This window comes from Humulus lupulus, chromosome 2, assembly GCF_963169125.1.
Source record: "Humulus lupulus chromosome 2, drHumLupu1.1, whole genome shotgun sequence".
Lineage (NCBI taxonomy): Eukaryota > Viridiplantae > Streptophyta > Magnoliopsida > Rosales > Cannabaceae > Humulus > Humulus lupulus.
The window spans coordinates 282,078,850-282,096,724 of record NC_084794.1 but is presented as its reverse complement, the minus strand read 5'-3'; the positions used below and the strand labels follow the sequence as shown (position 1 = coordinate 282,096,724).

The 17,875-nt window shown below is 32.3% G+C and overlaps 3 protein-coding genes and 1 non-coding gene across 4 annotated transcripts; all 4 read right to left on the bottom strand.

Moving 5' to 3' along the window:
• Window positions 1–343: 343 nt before the first annotated feature.
• Window positions 344–1,164, bottom strand: LOC133815580 (protein CHROMATIN REMODELING 24-like). Its single transcript, XM_062248399.1, has 2 exons — window positions 970–1,164; window positions 344–855 (listed from the first exon to the last, which is right to left on the bottom strand). The coding sequence occupies exons 1-2, from the start codon at window positions 1,073–1,075 to the stop codon at window positions 344–346; spliced, it is 618 nt and encodes a 205-aa protein (XP_062104383.1). The 5' UTR covers window positions 1,076–1,164.
• A 2,522-nt stretch (window positions 1,165–3,686) lies between these two features.
• Window positions 3,687–5,340, bottom strand: LOC133819549 (putative ubiquitin-conjugating enzyme E2 38). Its single transcript, XM_062252824.1, has one exon. It carries the CDS (start codon window positions 4,997–4,999, stop codon window positions 3,911–3,913), a length of 1,089 nt encoding a protein of 362 aa, XP_062108808.1. The 5' UTR covers window positions 5,000–5,340; the 3' UTR covers window positions 3,687–3,910.
• Window positions 5,341–6,498: 1,158 nt separating this feature from the next.
• Window positions 6,499–6,694, bottom strand: LOC133820399 (U2 spliceosomal RNA). Its single transcript, XR_009886810.1, has one exon. It is a non-coding gene; the product is annotated as a U2 spliceosomal RNA (small nuclear RNA).
• A 581-nt stretch (window positions 6,695–7,275) lies between these two features.
• LOC133819548 (probable enoyl-CoA hydratase 1, peroxisomal) lies at window positions 7,276–9,239 on the bottom strand. Its single transcript, XM_062252823.1, has 3 exons — window positions 8,707–9,239; window positions 7,782–8,064; window positions 7,276–7,582 (listed from the first exon to the last, which is right to left on the bottom strand). The coding sequence occupies exons 1-3, from the start codon at window positions 9,114–9,116 to the stop codon at window positions 7,478–7,480; spliced, it is 798 nt and encodes a 265-aa protein (XP_062108807.1). The 5' UTR covers window positions 9,117–9,239; the 3' UTR covers window positions 7,276–7,477.
• Window positions 9,240–17,875: the final 8,636 nt, after the last annotated feature.

Genomic DNA, 17,875 nt, shown 5'->3' with positions numbered 1-17,875 from the left:
AGAATATTTATTTGAAATTTATATAAGATTAATATAAATTTAATAAAAATAATTAATAAATTTTATAAATAAATTTCACGTAATTTGCATATAATATATATATATATATCTTACCTATTATATAAATGGCTATCTAACGGTGTTTGATATTTAACGAATTTTAGTATGTTTAATAGAATTTTGTACGACTTTAACTGAATATGCTAAAAAAAAAATTATAATTTAACAGTAATGGTAAATAACCTTTCGCACCATTTCAAAAATACACATCCTTTCAAGAGTACCATTTCAAAAATACACATCCTTTCAAGAGTACTTTTCAGGAGTACACAACCTTTCGCATTCAGTACCACATTACAAATATAAATATGTCAACATCAGATTCATAGTGAAGGTCTCCATCATATTTATCATCCCCTCTCTCCATAATATTATTAGCATTCTTAGTTGCACCAAATGACGAATCAGATGTATCGGACTTCAATGAAAATGAAGACCCTGCGCTAGCATACTCGAGCAGGTCAACTTGCCCATCTTCTTCAATCTTTTCATACTTCGGCAAAGGCAGAGATTCTTCAACTGGATCCGACTTCTTCACATCTTTTCTCTTCTCGATGGACAAAAACTCAAGTCTTGCACTCAAGTTGTTCAGGATATCCCTGATTTCATTATCTCCGCCATTTTTATCATTGTCTTTCGGATTCTGTGGTAGAGGTGGGGACTCAAAACCTGTAATAGCAGCAAATGTAGGCTCATCAACCACATTTTCTTTCTCGGAAATATCCTGATCAACCCGAGTCAAAAATTTGCAGAGCCGGCGTCTACCCTGAATCTTTACCTTCGTCAGCTTTTGTTCTAAAATTCATTCAGACACAAAGGGTTAAAAAGTAAACAAAATAGGCGTTTCACAAACGCATTCTTACACACAAACACCAAAAATTAGTGGGTACAAGAGAGGAGCGTGAGTACCAGGAGAAGAATCAAAATCGGTGATGATGGAAAAGTTAGGAACATCGTCATCATCGGCACTCCTATCTCTAGAAGGAACTTTAAAGAGGCATCTCCGGCCTTCCATCTTCACGTTTAATTGACTCTCTTCATCATTTAAATCCTCATTATTCTCCTCTGAAATGAAAAACCAATAAAAACCAACAGAGTCCCAACTCAGATATATAACCAAAATATTAAAATTAGTACTTTTATGTCAATTTTGGTGAATATTTTTTTTTCAATGTCAAGTTTGCCCTCCCTCCATTAATTTGAAAATTAAGTAATAGTAATAATATTATTAAAAAAAGTAATAATAATAATAAATAAAAACTTAATGATATTAAAATAAGGAATTAATATAAACAAGACAAACGTGGTGTATATCATATATGTTCAGATTGTTTGGCTTCTCTTACAAGCTAAGATGAACGTTACCTTACATCCTGTGTGTTTGGAGGAATTTGAAGTGGGAATGAACTATACACATATGCCACAATGTTTACATTTGTTTCATGTCAACTGTATTGTTAACTGGCTTCGTCGAAATCCTTCTTGCCCAATTTGTCGAGCTCAATTATTTCATTTAAGTTGGTTTTAACCAGTTATAGATTTAATATATTATATCGAGAAGGTCCTGGATATAAAATATAACGTGCATTGCACGTATTTTATACCTAGTATATGTATATATATATATATAAACAATGACACGACAACTCCTTGAAGCTCAAGTAATAGCGTATACATCTTGTGTAAATTATTTTTTTTATGTTTGAATAACTATTATATAAATATTTTTTTTATTTATGAAAAGTTATTTTTAAAATGTTTGGATATCTTGACTTTTTTTTATTAGTAAATTTGGAATAACAAAAATTACTTTCTCAAAAAGGAAAGCATTTGGAACTTCTTAAATAAAGACATTTCAAGCCAAATGAGGCCATAAAATATCACTAATTAAGTCTTTATAAATACTTTTTGAGAAATTGGTTAAAATAACTTCTTTTTTTTTAAGTGATTTTATTTTTTGGCCTACTTTTGATATTTATTTTACAAAATAGTATTTGTCTAAAATTTTCGACCGGTTATTTGAATTTTGAGATTTTTACAATTATATACCTATAACATAAAATATTTACAAAATCACCTATAAAATTTTATTTACAAAAATATCTTGTCACGTCATCAAAAAATATTAGATTCTAAAAGTATTATACCTCAATTTGAAACTTTCCTGAAATCTTGATTTTCCTATTTTTCTGGGTTTAAAAAAGTAATATTTTGGTTACTTAAAATGTTAATTAGTTATCAATTAGTTACTTTTTTCAATATTTTTTATACCGTTTTTTCAATTTTTTTTTCTTTATTTTTTTCATCGTATGGGCCCCTCTCTTTCTCCAATATACTCTTTTTTTTATTATTAATTTTTTACATTCTCTCTTATTTTTAATTTCAAAAATATTATAGTTAGTTGGGCTCAAAAGTGGTACCATCATGATGTACTCTTCAAGGTGATCATTTTGATATGTGAGAAGCATATGTTGTTTGGCCGTCGCCGGAGAAGATGACCAGAATAAAAAGTAATATTTTAGTTTCTTTTTTATTTTGTGTTGACCAAAAAGTAACTAAATTTAATATTGATCAAAATTTAATATACTAAAATTTGCATTCTTATTTTACTTTTAAAAGATATTATATTGTATTATAAACAACTTAAATTTATGTAAAAATATTCAAAGTAACTTTTTTAAAGTAAATTATTTAAGAATAGGATATTGTTTGATAACTTTTAAATAGAACATAAAAAAAATTATTGTATAGTATACTAAATCTAAAAGTAACTTTTAATAATAAGTTATATAGTAATTTGTTATATTTTATTGTACCTCATTAGTTTCTAAAAAATGACTAATCAGCAACGTAAAAGTATCTTAAATAATAAGACATCATAATATAACTTCAAAATGACTAATTAGTTTCCTAAGATAAAAAAGTTTCAAAAAATAAGTATTTGAGGTAACCGAAATATATATAAAATAATATACTATAAAAATAATTTTTTTCATGAAAAAGTAACTAATTTGTAACTTATTAATATTTTTTAAAAAAAATGAGAAAATTGAAATTTTGGGAAAATTTTAAATTCAAGTATATTACTTATAAAATCTGGTATTTTTTGATCACGTAGCAATGTAATTTTGTTAATAAAATTTTGTAAGTGAATTTTGTAATTATATTATTAAAGCTAAACTAAAATGTAAAATAACTTTAAAAATGAGGTCATTGATGGAAAAAAAATGATTTAACATAGCTAAAGTGGCAACGTGTAAAAAGAAAAAAAAAATCTAATGTCTCAATTAATTAATATTCATGTCTCCCTCTTCTTTCTCCCTTTAAAAAGCAAATAGTGAAGAAAAAAAAAAGAAAAACTTGAGTATAATCATGGCGTCATGAACAAAATGATGAATTTAAGATCTCCATATCATCATTTCATGAAAGTTTCTCTATCAAAGATTAGATAAAATTATATCATAGGTAAGGACTTAATTGCTGAGCTTTTAAACCAACAACTAGATAAAAAAATTACACATTGGTAAGAATTTGATTGCTCCAATGAGATTAGATACTTAATTATTATATTTTATAATTCAATCCCCAATTTGGTAAATCATCTATAAATTCAAGGGCTATCATGCTAAAAAGAAACAAACATTCATTGTAAGCGTTTTTGGTTTAATTAAATTAAAATTCTAGTAACGTACTATATATGCAATTATTAAAAACAGAGAATCAAACTATCCCGAATCAAAGAAGAAATGAAAACCCCAGAAAATTAAAGAGTTTGACTAAGCTATACCCCTAGAGAGAATAAATTTTTTTTTGCAAATGGGTCCCTCACTCTGTTTCATTCACATTCCACTCACACAGAAACAATATTATTATTGCTAATTTTGCCACTTTTCTTCTTCTCCAATCCAAAAACCCTTTTGATTGTCGTAAAAAGCTTCTCAACGAAGCCGTTCTTCCCTTTCTCCTTATCAAACGACGTCGTTTTCTTCACCAACTTCAACTGATGACCACTACTGCCGCCGACGCCGGAAGCTCCAATCTTTACGAAACCCGTCACGAGCTGCGGATACATCGTCTTCATCGACCCAACGAACTTCTTCGACACGTAGATCTCCTCCTCCTCCGCCGCCGCAGACGACGACGACGACGCGTCGTCGTTTTCGCCATCTCTGTAGTACCCGACTCTGACGCGCCCATTCGCGTACTCCCTACACGCGGCGAGTATGGCTTTGGCTCTGTGCCGATAGTGCGCAGCGACGAAGTCCTCGAAATTCTTCGGCGGATTTCGGATAGAATACAGTGTCGTCTTCAGGCACAAGAGATAGACATCTCTGTTATAAGACCGTGAGTTCTTCTCCCACCTAGCGTGACCGAACAACCCAGTTCCGGGCTCGTTAAAATACGGCCTCTCGTTCAGTACAAGAGCTTGAATCGAAACCAGAACCTGCAACACCGTCGACTCGGCCGGGTTCCACCGCTCGGTCTGCTTCCCTGCCCACGTGTTCAGCAAACTCAGGCAGACCGTACCGTTAGCGTACAGGTTCGGGTTGAGCCTCAGACCATGAGAACGATACAGTACCATGGGAGGCCGAGCAGGGTAATCCGACGGAAAAGCGAGATCGAAGAAGAAGAGTCCATCGTGGTACGGTGTACCCGCGGCGCCGATGATCACAGCCCGGAGTAGATCGATTCGGTTCTCGTAAGCCCGAACATAGATCAAATCAGGAAGATTCTTCTCCAAGATCCTCCACTCCTTCATAATCTTCTTATGTAGCTTACTCCCGGCGGCGCTGTCGATCAAGCTATCATCTTCTCCGGCGTCAGCCGTGGCAACCTCGTTCTTCTTTCCCTTTTTTCGTTTGGCGAAGTAATGGTCCGAATCGTCCGAAACGACGTCGAATCGCTTAAAGGACGGCATCTCAGTGCCGTTTTGAGCCATCACTACAAGAGGCTACAGGAGTATAGTACCGATCAAAGGCTTATTTTTTTAGCAGAAAACACAGCTGCGTTGCTTATAAGAATAATGTTTTTTGGAGTTTCATAATTTGAGGTCCCAATAATACCAATGTCAAAAGATATAATCAGTATTCAGTAGTCTACGTGGATGTGAATCAACGGTGATAAAGGGGGTTATATTATTTCAAAGTATTGTTATCCTAAGCGATGAGTACGTACTAATTTGTTACCTTTTCGTTCAATAATAATAATAAAAGAAAAAAAAAGATAGTAAATTTGTTGAGATATTTGGGTTGTTTAGAGGAAAAGGTAAAGAGTCATTTCTTCATGTATGTTAATTAGTGAGAGAAAATAATTTTGGAGATTTTGTAGTAATGAAATGATCATATTTTTGTACATATTGAAACAGCTCTATTTTAATTCAAGTTTTTTTTTTTTGACCTTTGCGTGAGTTCTACGTAGACTTCCAAATTCTAATTATATTACAATATAATTGTCATTATCTATGGTGTCTATTTTATTCTGAAAATGAAAATATAATACATGCATTTCCTATAAATAAATGAAATTTTTATTCCAAATTTCGGTTGATGCAAGTAAAAAAAATGTTTTTTAAAAAAAATAAAAAAATTATATTGCGTAACGCCAATAGAGTATGTTTGGCTCCATTTAATTCCTTAATTTTGTCTCAATATGAAAAGAGACAGGCTCAGCATATGTATATATATAGAAGAAAACCGAGCTCAAAATCAAAATATGAAGAGAAAAAAGCTTGGATTCAAAGGAGATATAAACCAATTTTGTTAGTGTCTATTTTTATGGAATTACATAGTTCTTTTGAGGGGAATGGGATTACACAGTTCGGATGACTATTCTAATATCATTAGAATTTAAATAGTTAAAAAAATAACCTAAAAATTATTTAAAAATTTTAAACAACTTTTTTAAATAACATTTAACAATATCGAAGTTTGTAGCAAGGGTGACAAATAAAATAAAAAATTATTGGGAAATAGAAAAAAGTTGAGCAATAGTAACACTTGGTGGGGTCTAGGCATGTCTAGTCTACCATACCATTTTATACTTTGTTTTGGCAAAAGGCAAATACCTCCTCTCCCACTTTGGGCTTTCAAATAACGATGTCAAAAACAAGGTGTTATTTCAAAATATTCAAATTAAAATTTTCTTACATATAAACAGCTAGAGTTAAAAGCAAGCGTGCCTATTGGAGCTTTTATGAGAAAGCATCTTCTTTAGCCTTTTACTTTATACTAATTTTACTAGTTCAATTAGCAAAAGATACGAAAGTCGAATCAAACATCATAATTACTAATACTACTGTTAGCATTTTTACGTGATTTGGTGCACAAAATTGAAAAGAATAGTACCACAAATTTAGCTGAGAGTCTCGTTAAATTTAACTAAATAAAGCATTGATATAAAAGATGTAAAATTAAAAATACAAATTTCATACTGGGCTTGGAGGGTTGCGCCAGGCCCATGCTATAGTGCAACGCATGGGCGACGCGCGTGAGACCCAGTAGCAAGCTACTGAGGTGGCCTCTCACCCTTAAAAAATTAATTTAATATCGTGTGGACCATTGGCCCACATATCAGATATTAAACTGATAAGAACAGATACTACACTTGATCTTAGCCAAAAGGCCGAGAAAGGTATGCTTTAGATATTGTATGAGTTTGGCTTTTATAGCTGTTAGGTTCTCCTATTCTAACTACTTAATCGATGTGGGATAGTAGGACTGAAAACATAACGAAACAACCATTGACCAAACCTAAAAAACATTATATTCGCTGATTTTTGTTACTTGGTATATTAAATTTAGATGTGCCAGCTTTTCTATATAATAATAACATAAACTTTAACTCAGCAAACAAATCTTTGGCATGATTTACCCAACTTTCCTTTGCTTCATCTCATATTACTCATCCAAAAAATGTCCATAGCTAGCTTTGGCTTTATGTGCTCCTTCACTTTAAACTTGAATTAGCAGGATTAAAACAATTGCATGAAATTAATTTTTTTAACACATCAATCAAAAACAAAGAATTCTATGGCAAGAGGTTTGATTTCTCTATATACCCTTATAAAATAATGAAAAAAATAATAATAACACTAAGATTGTTGTAATGATTTAATAACAAATCATAAATTTTTAATATTTATGTATTAGAACAAATATTATTTCCACAACACTATTTTTATAATTAAAATCTTAAAATATATTTATATATGAACAATTTGATAAATTTTAACCATTTCCTCCAGTTCCATTCCATTTTCATACATCAAATATACATTTTATTTCCCCTCCATTTATTTCTGATCGACTTGATGAACTGTAAGTACAAACTTTAAGAAAGTTCAAAGAAAGGACTGTATGTATGAGATCCAAGTAAACATATGGATTAGTGCTGCCTAGAAGAAAAGAACAGAGAGAGTCTACAACTTAGAAGAAGGCTTTTTTGAGCTGCGACCTGCTATAAATTCCTGCATCTTCTTGAACTGCTCTTTGGTCATTCCATTGTAATAGTCATGAGCTCTTTCCTGTAACAAAAACATCAGTCATTAAATTGATCAAACAAAAACATAATCATATATAGACAACTGCTCTTGCTTCTACATCTATAGCCAATAAGTATGGATATATAAGATATTAGGTACCAATCAATAAAAATAAACAGTGTTCGAACTTTGAAACATTAAAAATATCTAAATGCTGAACATAGAAGCAAAAGATAAGAACCTTTTCTAATGAAAGAGCATGACCCAGGTCCAGCTTGATGCCATCATTTATCACTGCCTTATACCTCAACACCAAGTCTTGATTATTTTTTACAATAGCCAAAGCAATTTCTCGGGCTTTATTCAATAATTCATTCTCTTCAACAACATGGTTCACAAAGCCTAATCTCTCAGCTACCTCTGCAGTTAGGGGTGTGGCTGCAAGTGATACTTCTCGAGCTTTGTTGGGTCCTATAATGCGAGAAAGCTTTTGAGAAAGTCCCCACGAAGGAAATATCCCGAATCTGCAAGAACAGTAATTTCAAATCACTAAGTTTACCAAAAATGGATTGAAGAATTTCACACTAATGACATATTTTTCTCCAAAGCCTAAATACGTTTTCATTCTAATGAAAACAAATGATGAAGCTATTAAAAGAACACTTACTCATATTGCTCAACAGATGCGTAAAGCTGCCATTATAGCTCTATATAGGTTGATCAAGTACTCAAAACATGGTTCTTAACATCAAATTTCCAACTTGTGCCTACACTTCTCAAGAAAGTATGCAATTTTTTTTAATCACTTATAGTTATAGAGGGATTTTATTTTTTCCTCAATAATCAAAGTGTGGCCCAAAATACCGAATATCTATCTCCAAGAGCACAAATACATACCCAAATTCAAAATTTTGGAGATTCTAAGTAGATTTGACTTAGCCCAACAGCCCACAAATTCAAATCTCAAACTTAAGCTAATCAATTATTCAAAATGACTTTCTTGCATAAAAATTCCTGACCCTTCTCCTAAATCGTCCAGAAAAATTGACTTATTTGTTTGGCAAATTCAAATACTACCAACAACACAAATTTATATCCAAATTCGGATCAAACTTCAAAAGCTAAGTGCATAACAATCACTCGAGCAAGAAAAAAAAAACACAAACCTAGCATGAGTATCCATGAACTTAGCTCCTTTAGTAGCCACCAATAGATCGCAAGCTAGCGCGATCTCGAAACCAGCCGTGACCGCGAATCCATTTATGGCTCCAATAATCGGCTTCTTGCACCGCTCCATCTGCGCCACCGGGTCAGACTCTACGTCCTTGACGTCCCCTTTGAAAACGTCCTCCGCCGCAGTCAAGTCGACTCCGGAGCAAAATGCTCGACCCGACCCGGAAAGAACGATGACCCGGACCGAATCGTCTCGAGCCAAGGCCTTGATGGATTGGGCTAGGTCCGTCATCATGGCCTTCGTCAGTGAGTTTAGAGACTTGGGCCGGTTGATCGTGACGAACCCAATTCCGTTCGACTCGATAGTGACGACTATAAGCTTTTCCGGCGAAGACTGCCCCATGAGAAAATTCGGGTTTTTTCAGAACCGGGATCGGATTGGAATTGGATTTTGGTGGGTTGTGATCGTTTACGGTGGAGTGTTTTATATGGGACTGTTGCGTCTTGAACTGCGTGCAACGTGACAGGCTTATCCAATTAACTTCTAGTTAGCGATGTAATAAATAAGAACTAAATTTGGTTAAACTACAAAACCAAAATCAAGATTTTTAAGCCAACATTAATTTTTTTTTTTACATGTAGCCAATCCATTATTTTTTACCTTACCGGTTTTTATTTTATTTTAATTCATCCTGAGATTCTCTAATCTAATTTTTTTATATGATAATATATATTTTAATTATTTTTTAAAAATTTAAAATAATTTATAATGTCAAAATTAGAATTATTAAATTATTCAAAAATTTTAAAATTTGTAAAATGTTTACTTATAAAACTAACATGTACACTGCTAAATAGAAAAAAAGTTAGATTACAATTACTCGATGTATAAAAAATAGAAACACTATACTGATAGGAGTAAAATTAATGCCCCTGTCATAGAAGTTCCCAAAAAACATATCTCAAACAAATAAAGGAAAAATAACCTTATTCACTTTATTTCTAAGGGAGGAAGGGATGACTAGGACTTACTCTATGTTTGGTTTAGAGAAGAGAAGATAGGAATGGTGAAAAAAAATAGAGGAAATAGAAAGAGTGAAGGAGTGAAGATAAATGAATTTTATCTCTTATTTGTTTGGTAAAAGGAGATAAAAAAAATTATTATTTTTTCGGTTTGTTATTTGAGTTAAAATTGAGAGAAATAAGTTATTTTTATATTTATATTACTATTTATGTATAGCCCATTATTTAAAAATTATATTTCTCTTAATTATATTTTTATCAAAATTAACATAAATAAAATAAATATGTCACATTTATTATGAAAATATAATAAGTATTTGGTAGTGTATATAAAAGAATTTATGAATAGGTGACAGAGTGCAATTGTGCAAAATTTATATGAATTGAAGGACTTATGTGTTGAGATATTTAATATTTGGGGTAAAAAATATAGTTTTAAAAAGTTTATTTTAATAATAATATATAAAGTATTTTATTTTTATTTTAGGATTTATAATTTTTTGGATCTAGTGTTTTGTCATTGTTTGGACCTTGTGTTTTGACAAATTATTTTTTGAATCATGTGTTTTGTAAAATAGTTCAAATAGATCCCTAAACCTAATTTTGATGAAGAAAAAATTGAATATGACAACATAGTTATTAGGCAAAATGATTGTGTATTTTGTTCTGAATTGTTAATTTTGTGAATTATTTGTGATTTTAGTTCAATTTTTTTTTTACTTATAACGATTTTAAGTATCTATTTGAATCATTTTACAAAACACAAGGTCTAAAAAATAATTTGTTAAAACACATGATCCAAACAGGTAATGAGTCAAAACATAGGGTCCAAAAAGGTATAAAATCTTACTTTATTATATCTCTTCTACATAAAAAGTGTGTACTTATCGGTCTTTCTTGGTTTTAAGAATATTTTTTTGTTAACTTTAATAGAATATTACAAATATTTAACGGAATATACATTTAAAACCAATTAAAAAATATGGTAGAATAAATATTTAGTAATTATACTAATATAAATTCAAATATTATTATTATAATAATATTTAATACAAGACTACATATTTAATAATTATATTAATATATTATTAAAAAATAAAATATATTATTTGAATAATATATAATACATAATCTTAATTTTATTAAAAAAATTATCATTTATTTTTAAAAAGAAAATGTTAATCTAACTTATATAAATATATATTCATATTATATAATAACAAACATCATACATAAATTATATATATGTATCGTGTGTGTATAAATATAATGACTGTGTAACTATATAAGAAAATTAGAATAACATTTATCTTCTATCAAGAATAAACAAGTTTCTTCTCCAGTCATTGAGATGCGCTTTGAATAATATCATGAAGGTTTTGTACCTTGAATATGATAGTTTTGTTGGGAAAACTTATACAAGATCTTAATTATTTTCATGTAAATCTTATATTAAACAAATTAATATAAGATAACCTAGAACATGTTTCTATAATTGAATTTAAATAGAGATAATGATAAGAACACTTACATTATACGCAGCAGAATGTATTAGTCCTTCCTTCAGTTTCTCTAACTCTTGAATCCTTTCTGTCGCACGCTATCACCAAGAAACTGAACCGATCTTCAATTTTCTTCACAACCTTCCAAAGTATCCTTAAAATAACCTAGACTAGAGTGGACAATTCTCAACACACGAGATAAATACAGAGAGAAGAATAAGAGAGGAGAATATGGAGGCTTAGAAAAGAACTTTTGCTAGAGAGAGTTCAAAACCCTAAAGTGTCAAGAATAGATCTTCTGATCATCTATCAGATAGTCTTTCAAAAATATGATTTCAACTCTCACTTAGCATTCCTTTTATAAACTCAATTAGGTCATTTATTTTAATTAAAAAATCAATAAAATAATATATAATATCAGCCATTAGGTCGAAATTCTCATGGGCTTTAGGCCCGTGAAAATTTTCACTTAATTATAAGTCCATTGGACTTAAAATCAAGGCCCGTATTATTTTATATTGATTAATTAATTATATATTTATTTAAATCCTTTATCAAATTAATTATTTATAATTTGAACATTGATTTAAACTTATTTATTAATTCAGACATCAATTTATCTTAATTAATAAATTTGTCCTAAAATCTATTTTCTTCTCTAAATTGTATAACTTTGTGAAACTATCCAAAATTGACCTGGTCAACTTTGATAATTCTAATTGATAATCAATTAATTGAGATTATCTAGATGATTTTATCTAAAGTACACTGGGGACCATGGGCCTATGAAATCAAGCTCCAATAAGTTATCATAAATTTAACAAATAAATTTACTAATTTTTTAATTCTTCATGACTCCACTAAAGACTCAGAATTGCACTCTTGAATTCACAAAATGCTCTATAAGCAATATAGATACGTTATTAGTTATCCATTGTTACAACTATAATTATCACTCAATCATCTATAGACAGTCTACAATGAGATTGGACTAAAATACCGTTTTACCCCTCATTGTATTTTATCCTTAAAACACTTAGTTCCTTGTAAATGATATTTCAGTAAACTAATATTAATTATTGAAATGAGATCTCTATCATTTAGCACCTTGAACCAAACTAAAAGGAAACCATCATTTTACTTCTTCATTAAAAGCTATAGATGTTCATATCTATTATTAACACTCTCACTCAATTATACTACCGAGTTCCCAAGATGTAAGTATGGGCTAGTCCGTAGGGTAAGCTGGTAACGAACAAGTCAAAGAACTCAAATATAATACAATCAGTTAGAATATTAACCACTCAGAATTGAGATTGAATTGACCTATAACTATATGATATGACTAGAATAGATAATAACGGTATGTTTACTTATCTTATCTACTATTAATATCGGTCCAGTCTGATGTAACAAATACATCCGATCTTATCTACTTTCACTACAAGAAAAAGAGCCTATAGCGTCGTCGCTGTAGATCAAGAAATCGTTACTATAGGTATACAGCGATGACATATCGTCGCTAAAACGGCGTCGTTGTAGGTCTGTATGCGTAGCAATCTGATCAGAGGTGAAAATTGTACCTTTATTGATCTTAAATGTCAAAATAAATTAAGTTTTGATTATTATTTTTATTTAATTAATATGATATATTTTATTAATGAAAATATTTGATTATAATTTAATTTATTGTTATTTTGTAAGAATTAAAGTTGCATTTTGGCATAAATAAAAAGAAAGAAAAAAAATGATTTTAAGCTGAAAAAGATTTGGAAAAGATGGTATTTTTTTTTGAAGAAAATGGGCTCACAATTCGGCCAAATAGCCCAAGCCGTGGAGCCCCAGCCTAGGCCCGTCTCCTCCATAGCCCACGCCTGACGCCGAGCCGAGCCGAGCCACGCCCGCCGCCGAGCCGAGCCATGCCTGACGCACCTAGCCTCCTGCCACCTGTCAGCCTCCATAGCCCAACATAATCCTCCTTCAGCCAACATCCTTCCCAGCAGCATCAACTCCCCAACAGCAAACCCAACACTCCCAAGGCCCAAAGAGACCCAGCGACCCATTCGAAGCTTCCTCCAGCAGTTGACCCGTGAGCCCAGTTTCCTCAGCATCCCCAAAGAGACCCAGTGGCCCAATGAAACCCAGCAACCATCCGACCCTTTTCCTCTCCCAGCCAGCACCACGTGGCGCCTCCCCATTGGCTAGGAATGGGTCAAAACCCTCCTCTGCCACCAGCCACTTTCAACCCATGTGTTTGTGGGTATTGGGCCTTGCAAAATTGCTATTTTGAGCTTTAAAGTTCACACTTTATGGTATTTTAGAAAAATGGCATATTGACCATACACCAAAATAACTAGGTTAATATTTATAATAAGATTTGATTTTTAAAATCATATTTTATTATTAATATTTCATATTTATTTTGTAAACCTCATTTTGTTGTTTAATTTATTTTTAGTCATTTTCTCCCTCTATAAATAGGGACTCTCATTTCACATTTTGTATGTAACTTTTAGGTAGCAAAACTCTACCAAATTTTAGTCTCATTTTTCATATTTTCTCTCTAGAATTTCATGAGAATGTCTAGCATAATAGGCTAACCTTCTTAGAAAGGTTAGGATGAACCTATATGCACTATGATTTTGTTTGATATTTTTGATTCACCTTGTGCTTAAAGTTTATATATTTGAGTGATTTATTTTCTTTCATCTCTATTCCTTCATCTTGTTATTTATATTTATATTTACTAATAGTATGTAGATTTTGTCAAGCACTTTCTATGTATTATCAAATTAGTAAAAATAATAAAGATAATAGCTTTATCATTTTCTCCATCTCATTCATATATATTTACTTTTGCTAAATCTATATAGAATTATTCATGCTCTTTCTATGTATTTTATAAATAGTAAAAGTAATATTTATGGTAGGTTTTATGTCCAATCTGTTATTGCATTATGGCCAATGGTATAATGTCATTTTTAGATTTCCCATAAGATTTATCTTATCTTTCCATGGTAAAGAATAGTAATCACTTGAATACATTTTTGTGAAATATATTTGTGCTTTAATGTTAAATCTTCCAAATGAATAGTTGGGATGTGAACTATCCATTTGTGTAATTTATGTGAATCAAAGATTCAAATAAATAAGTATGCATATTGGTGACTCTTGATCCTTCCTACTTGTTACCTATTGTTACATCACACTTTAGTCTATCTCTATTTCTAATATTTAAATCTAAAAAACAACAAAAATATCACTTGTTCTATTTTCCTCACATTATTTATCTCTTAACTTTATTTATTGATTAACTTTATTTCTTTGCCTCCTTGTGGAATCGACCGCCCGATCTATACTACAACCACCGCTTAGTGGATGCACGTTTTGGGCGTTAAACACAATCTACAGCGACGACAAAACGTAATCGTCGCAGTAGTGTTTTACTACAGCGACAACATATTGGTCGCAGTAGGAAATCCTTTTTTTCGGTTAGACTGGGATATTGCGACGACATGTCATCGCTGTTGGTGATTGCAAAATTTGAATTTCAAAAACTTCTATAGCGACGACATGTGGTCGCTGTAGATCCGTCGACCGCTCTATCAACAGCGACGACATGTCGTCGCGGAAGAGCGTGTTGGTTTATATGCCTTCAGCGACGACATGGCGTCACTGTAGTGTCACGGAAACTCATATTTTTGTATCCAGCGTTCACCCTACGGGGACGACGAGGTCGTCGCTGTAGGTATACAATTTAAAAAAATATATATTTAATTAATTATATTGATTAAAATTTATTTAATAAAATATTAAATAAATAAATAAATAAAACAAACTTATTTAATTAAATAATAAAACCAATTTAACAATATCCATAGTCTCCAAAATGTAAGATAACAAAACATAAGTAGTATTAGAGCTGTAAATGTGGGCCGCCCGGCCCGGCCCACATTTTTCGTGCCTCCGGTAAATTCGGGCCGGGCCGGGCTCGGCCCATATTCAATTCGTGCCGTGCTCGTGCCGGTCCATTTTTGAAAGAGTAGGCCCAGCACGGCCCATGGGCCCGGCCCATGTCGTGCCGTGCTCGTGCTCGTGCCGGGCCCAAGTCGGGCCGGCCCACTTTCTATATTCGGGCCCACTTTTAGGCCCACTTTCTATATTCGGGCCCAAATTTGGGCCCACTTTTTTTTTGCCAAAAAATGTGAGGATGGAGAATTGAACCCTCCACCTCCTCTTTCACCATCAATGGACTTACCACCAAACCAAATACATTTCTTTGTTTAAATTATAATTTTAGATATTTTTATATACTTTTTAACAATATTTTACACAAAATTATATCAAAGATAATTATTAGAATTTTAATACCTCGTAATAAATGCTAAAAATTTATCTAACAAATCTTAAAATAAATTAATATAATTATAAAAATATAAACATTGAAAAAAATAAGACATATATTATCATTTTAATTTATTAATTATTGACAAATAAAAATTTATTATGATTATTAATGTCAAAATATCGGGTTTTTTATCGTGTCGTGCTTTCGGGCTAGTTTGTTCGTGCTTTCGTGTCGTGCCTTCGGGCTTGTCGTGCCGTGCCGTGCTAAGCCCGTGTCGTGCCGTGCCTGGCCCGAGCCCATATTTTTTCGTGCCGTGCCTGGCCCAAGCCCATATTTTTTCGTGCCGTGTTGTGCTCGTGCCTCCCGGGCTCGTGCCGGTTTCGTGCCGTGCTCAAAAGCCCGGCCCGTATTTACAGCTCTAAGTAGTATTGTCTCCAAAATAAAAAAAACCCAAAATATTAATAATTTAAAAATAGTAATATAACAAAACTAAATGTCATCAAAATCAATTCCAAAGTCATTATCTTTAGGCTGTTGTGGTGGCTATGGTGGTTGTGGCTGCTGTGGTTGTTGTAGTTAAAAGCTTACCATCATGGACTGTATCATGTTCATGTCAAAGTTGACAGGCTGAAATTGTGGAGGTTGGATGCTCGGATTTGTTGTTTGCAAATATTGTTGCATTTGCTGGAAGTTGTTGTTCTAGGTCATAAAGGCTTGACTGAAGTGTTGAATCATGGACTGGAAAGCCTCAGATGGTATCGTTGGAGGGCCAACTGTGGTGGACGAAAACGGTGATGCCTCTAATTATGAAGAGGATCCAGTGGCGCTTGAGGCAAAGGTACTAGTGCCCTTCAACTTTCGTCCAATACCTCAATTGGGGCCACGACGTTGACCAAGTACCTTTGAGACGACTTGTGTCTCATTGACAATGGCACTTCCTGCTTCAGATTCAGATTGAGATTGAGATTGGGATTGTGTCTGGACTTCTTGCTGCAAGACATTCTGCAGTTTAGAAACAAGACAATTAATACATAATATAATTGAATAATATACATAGATACAAAACTTAGAAAGTTACTTACATATGCATCTTTAGCATTCGTGTCCACCCATCCTCGTGTCGGATGATTGTGCATGTCATGGAACATATCGATAATGATGGGTAGTTCCTTGGTCTGAAGATTCATTTTTAGAAAACAAAATTTAACAAAATCTCAGTTAAATATTGAAATTATTATTAAGATAACTTAAAATATTTCAAATTATCTATATATTTTTATTTACCTTCTTAAATCGAGCAGAAGCATAAGAAGTCGATCCATGGAGACTTGGATACTTCTGTTTTGCTCTATTGGTAGCATTTGCCTTTGAGCATGCCATGAACTGTGGAGTGGTGAAAAGGTCAACCAACTTCTGCCAATTCTCATTGTCAATGTCCTCCAGTGGATTCTTTCTGGCTGTCTCGATATCATCATACCCTCCATGTTCATCGAAGTGTCTTTTCTTGCAACATTTTCTATCCTTGTAGCGATCCTGAAACTCTTGCTCAATCCCAGTCTATATCAGTCGCCGCTCAAGGAGAGCTCGGGGAAGAATGAAAAATTTCTTAAAAAAATGGTAAGATTTTTTAAATTATAAAAAAAACATTACATGTGAATAAGTAGATAAATTTACCTCAAGTTTTTGCATCAATCCAATCTTGTGCTCATCCTGATCACTCTGCCACAAGTCATAATATAACGGGACATGGTGACCAATAAGGTTGCCAATAAGTCTCGTGAACAACGTCCCAAAATCACCAACTGTTTTGTAGGTTCCCTCCTTTAGATCAAATTGTAGAGTCAACAGACCTTTATTGTCGTTGACGAGCTACATCAAAATTTTGGATCGAGACCTACCTCTTCTTTTTGCGGCAGCCACTGCATATGTTAATTAACAATAGAATTAAATTGAATAAAATAATAACAATTTGTCATTTATTGATAAAAGATAGACTAATTTTATTATATTACCTATCTCACAGGAAGTAGGAACTTGCGTGGGATTTGGAGGAGGAGGAGGATCCGCTCCATCACCGCCATGAGAACGAGCAATAGTAGCAGACATATCTTTGCAGTTTAAATAATTATTAACTTAAACTCAGTTATAGTTGGAGGTTAATTACATAACTTAAATAATTTCGGTAATGCAGTTGAAACTATTGAAAAACAAACATTGCATGTCAAAAGTCATATATTGATTAAAAAGTCTTCAAATTAAAACATACACATTAAATATATAAATATGAAT

What these genes read in the sequence shown, in the direction of transcription:
- LOC133815580 (XM_062248399.1), bottom strand. Translation starts at nt 1,075, where the DNA reads ATGGAAGGCCGGAGATGCCTCTTTAAAGTTCCTTCTAGAGATAGGAGT. An exon ending in CGATTTTGATTCTTCTCCTG is followed by an intron (nt 856 to 969) that starts GTACTCACGCTC and finishes AATGAATTTTAG; the next exon opens with AACAAAAGCTGACGAAGGTA.
- LOC133819549 (XM_062252824.1), bottom strand. Translation starts at nt 4,999, where the DNA reads ATGGCTCAAAACGGCACTGAGATGCCGTCCTTTAAGCGATTCGACGTC.
- LOC133819548 (XM_062252823.1), bottom strand. Translation starts at nt 9,116, where the DNA reads ATGGGGCAGTCTTCGCCGGAAAAGCTTATAGTCGTCACTATCGAGTCG. An exon ending in TTCATGGATACTCATGCTAG is followed by an intron (nt 8,065 to 8,706) that starts GTTTGTGTTTTT and finishes CTGTTCTTGCAG; the next exon opens with ATTCGGGATATTTCCTTCGT. An exon ending in ATGCTCTTTCATTAGAAAAG is followed by an intron (nt 7,583 to 7,781) that starts GTTCTTATCTTT and finishes TTTTTGTTACAG; the next exon opens with GAAAGAGCTCATGACTATTA.